This window comes from Dioscorea cayenensis, chromosome 16 (genome assembly GCF_009730915.1).
Source record: "Dioscorea cayenensis subsp. rotundata cultivar TDr96_F1 chromosome 16, TDr96_F1_v2_PseudoChromosome.rev07_lg8_w22 25.fasta, whole genome shotgun sequence".
Lineage (NCBI taxonomy): Eukaryota > Viridiplantae > Streptophyta > Magnoliopsida > Dioscoreales > Dioscoreaceae > Dioscorea > Dioscorea cayenensis.
In genome coordinates this window covers 11724634-11726195 of record NC_052486.1, presented here as the reverse complement: position 1 = coordinate 11726195, position 1562 = coordinate 11724634, and the positions used below count along the sequence as shown (strand labels likewise).

Genomic DNA, 1562 nt, shown 5'->3' with positions numbered 1-1562 from the left:
TAGCCTAACCAGTTATAGCCATACAATAGATAAGTATGGATGAAACACTTCACATGCCTCAGATTTCATCAAGTAGTAAGCATTCATTATTTATGTTCTATAGAATATTCCTTTCTATTATTTATCCCCATTTTTTTTCAATATGCTACAAGTAAACTCTCTTGTCTATTCTTTTTTAATGGCCTTAGTGGATTCTGTTTTTTGGGGGAAGGAGCTCACATGAGCTATTTTATTGAAAAATAAAACAAGGTTTACAAGAGTTTTTAATACATCAAAAGCAAACAACAAAAACAACCAAAACAGAAACAACACAAATAAAAATACAACAACCACTCAAAACAAAGAAGCACAAAGCAATCAAAAAAGAAAAACAGAAGACAACCATTAGAAGTCGAAGCCAGCCAAAGAGAATACTCGCATGAGCCAACGAGGCAGCTCAAAACCCTGAAAGAACAAGTTAAGAGCATGAAGATTAGCGCCGAAGGAAGCAAGCTTGAATGCTGGTGAGGCCCAAGTCTTGGGAATAATATGGATCATCGGGCAATGCAACAAGTTGAGCAGCTGATGAATGTGATGAGACAAAGGAGAAATACATCTGCCATGTATGTTATGAAACAATGAAACAGCTCTGAATGTGTCTGGATGCTGAATGAAAATATGCTTGAGTTGAATTCCAAGATCCAGAGAGGCCTGAAGAGCAAGCTTAAGGGCATAATTCTCAGCTTCATCCTCTCTGTCGACGTGAAGGGGGCAAGAACCTGCCACCAAGATATTATAGTTAGAATTGGCACAGAAAAAACCAGCCCCACTAACCTCATTAGCAGCATTCCAGTAGCTAGAGACGAATAGAAAGGAGCCATCCGAATGTGTGAAGTTGTTGAGGATTAATCTCTTGCCAAGCTGATCAGCTTGAGCACGGGAAAAATCCCCAGCATGAGCCAAGGCCCTACAAACAACACTCTGATAGGAGACAGAAGCAGATCTAAATATCTTATCACAACGATTCTTCCAAATGAACCAGGCTGAGGAAGCAATAACAGATTTAGCAAAATGAGAGTAAGTAGCATCCACAAGCCAAGAGCCGGATTCAAACCCATCACCGAAGGAAAATTCAGAACCAATCTTGGTTCCGAGAAGCTCCCATACAGACTGAGCAAAGTGACAGTTATTAAACAAGTGGCAAATCGACTCATAATCGTGATTGCGAGAGCACAAAAAGCAACTGGGGCCAATGTTAATAGAATGTAGATAATCAGAGGTAGAAATCCTGCCTTTAAAAGTGAGCCATAGAAAGTGCTTAACTCTAGGAGCCACCATAAGACTCCAAATGTGTCTCCAACCCTCCCAATTATCGGACCAAGTAGGAACTTGGTTAAGAAAGTGATACACAGTCGCAGAAATCTTGCAATCCTTAGTTTTGGAAGCCCGAATCCCAAAGTGGATTCTGTTGTCCCAATTAGCAACACAGGTGCAACAGATTTGCGAGAAGAAATATGCCCAAAAAAAGGTATTTGATCATTTTATTTTATTTAGATTTTATTTTCTACAAAGCTTTATCAAAA

At 39.4% G+C, this 1562-nt stretch overlaps 1 protein-coding gene across 1 annotated transcript; it reads right to left on the bottom strand.

Annotated features, from left to right (window-relative positions):
* Positions 1–384: 384 nt before the first annotated feature.
* LOC120278516 lies at positions 385–1317 on the bottom strand. The gene has a single exon (XM_039285296.1). The coding sequence runs from the start codon at positions 1315–1317 to the stop codon at positions 385–387; it is 933 nt and encodes a 310-aa protein (XP_039141230.1).
* Positions 1318–1562: the final 245 nt, after the last annotated feature.

What these genes read in the sequence shown, in the direction of transcription:
- LOC120278516 (XM_039285296.1), bottom strand. Translation starts at nt 1,317, where the DNA reads ATGGTGGCTCCTAGAGTTAAGCACTTTCTATGGCTCACTTTTAAAGGC.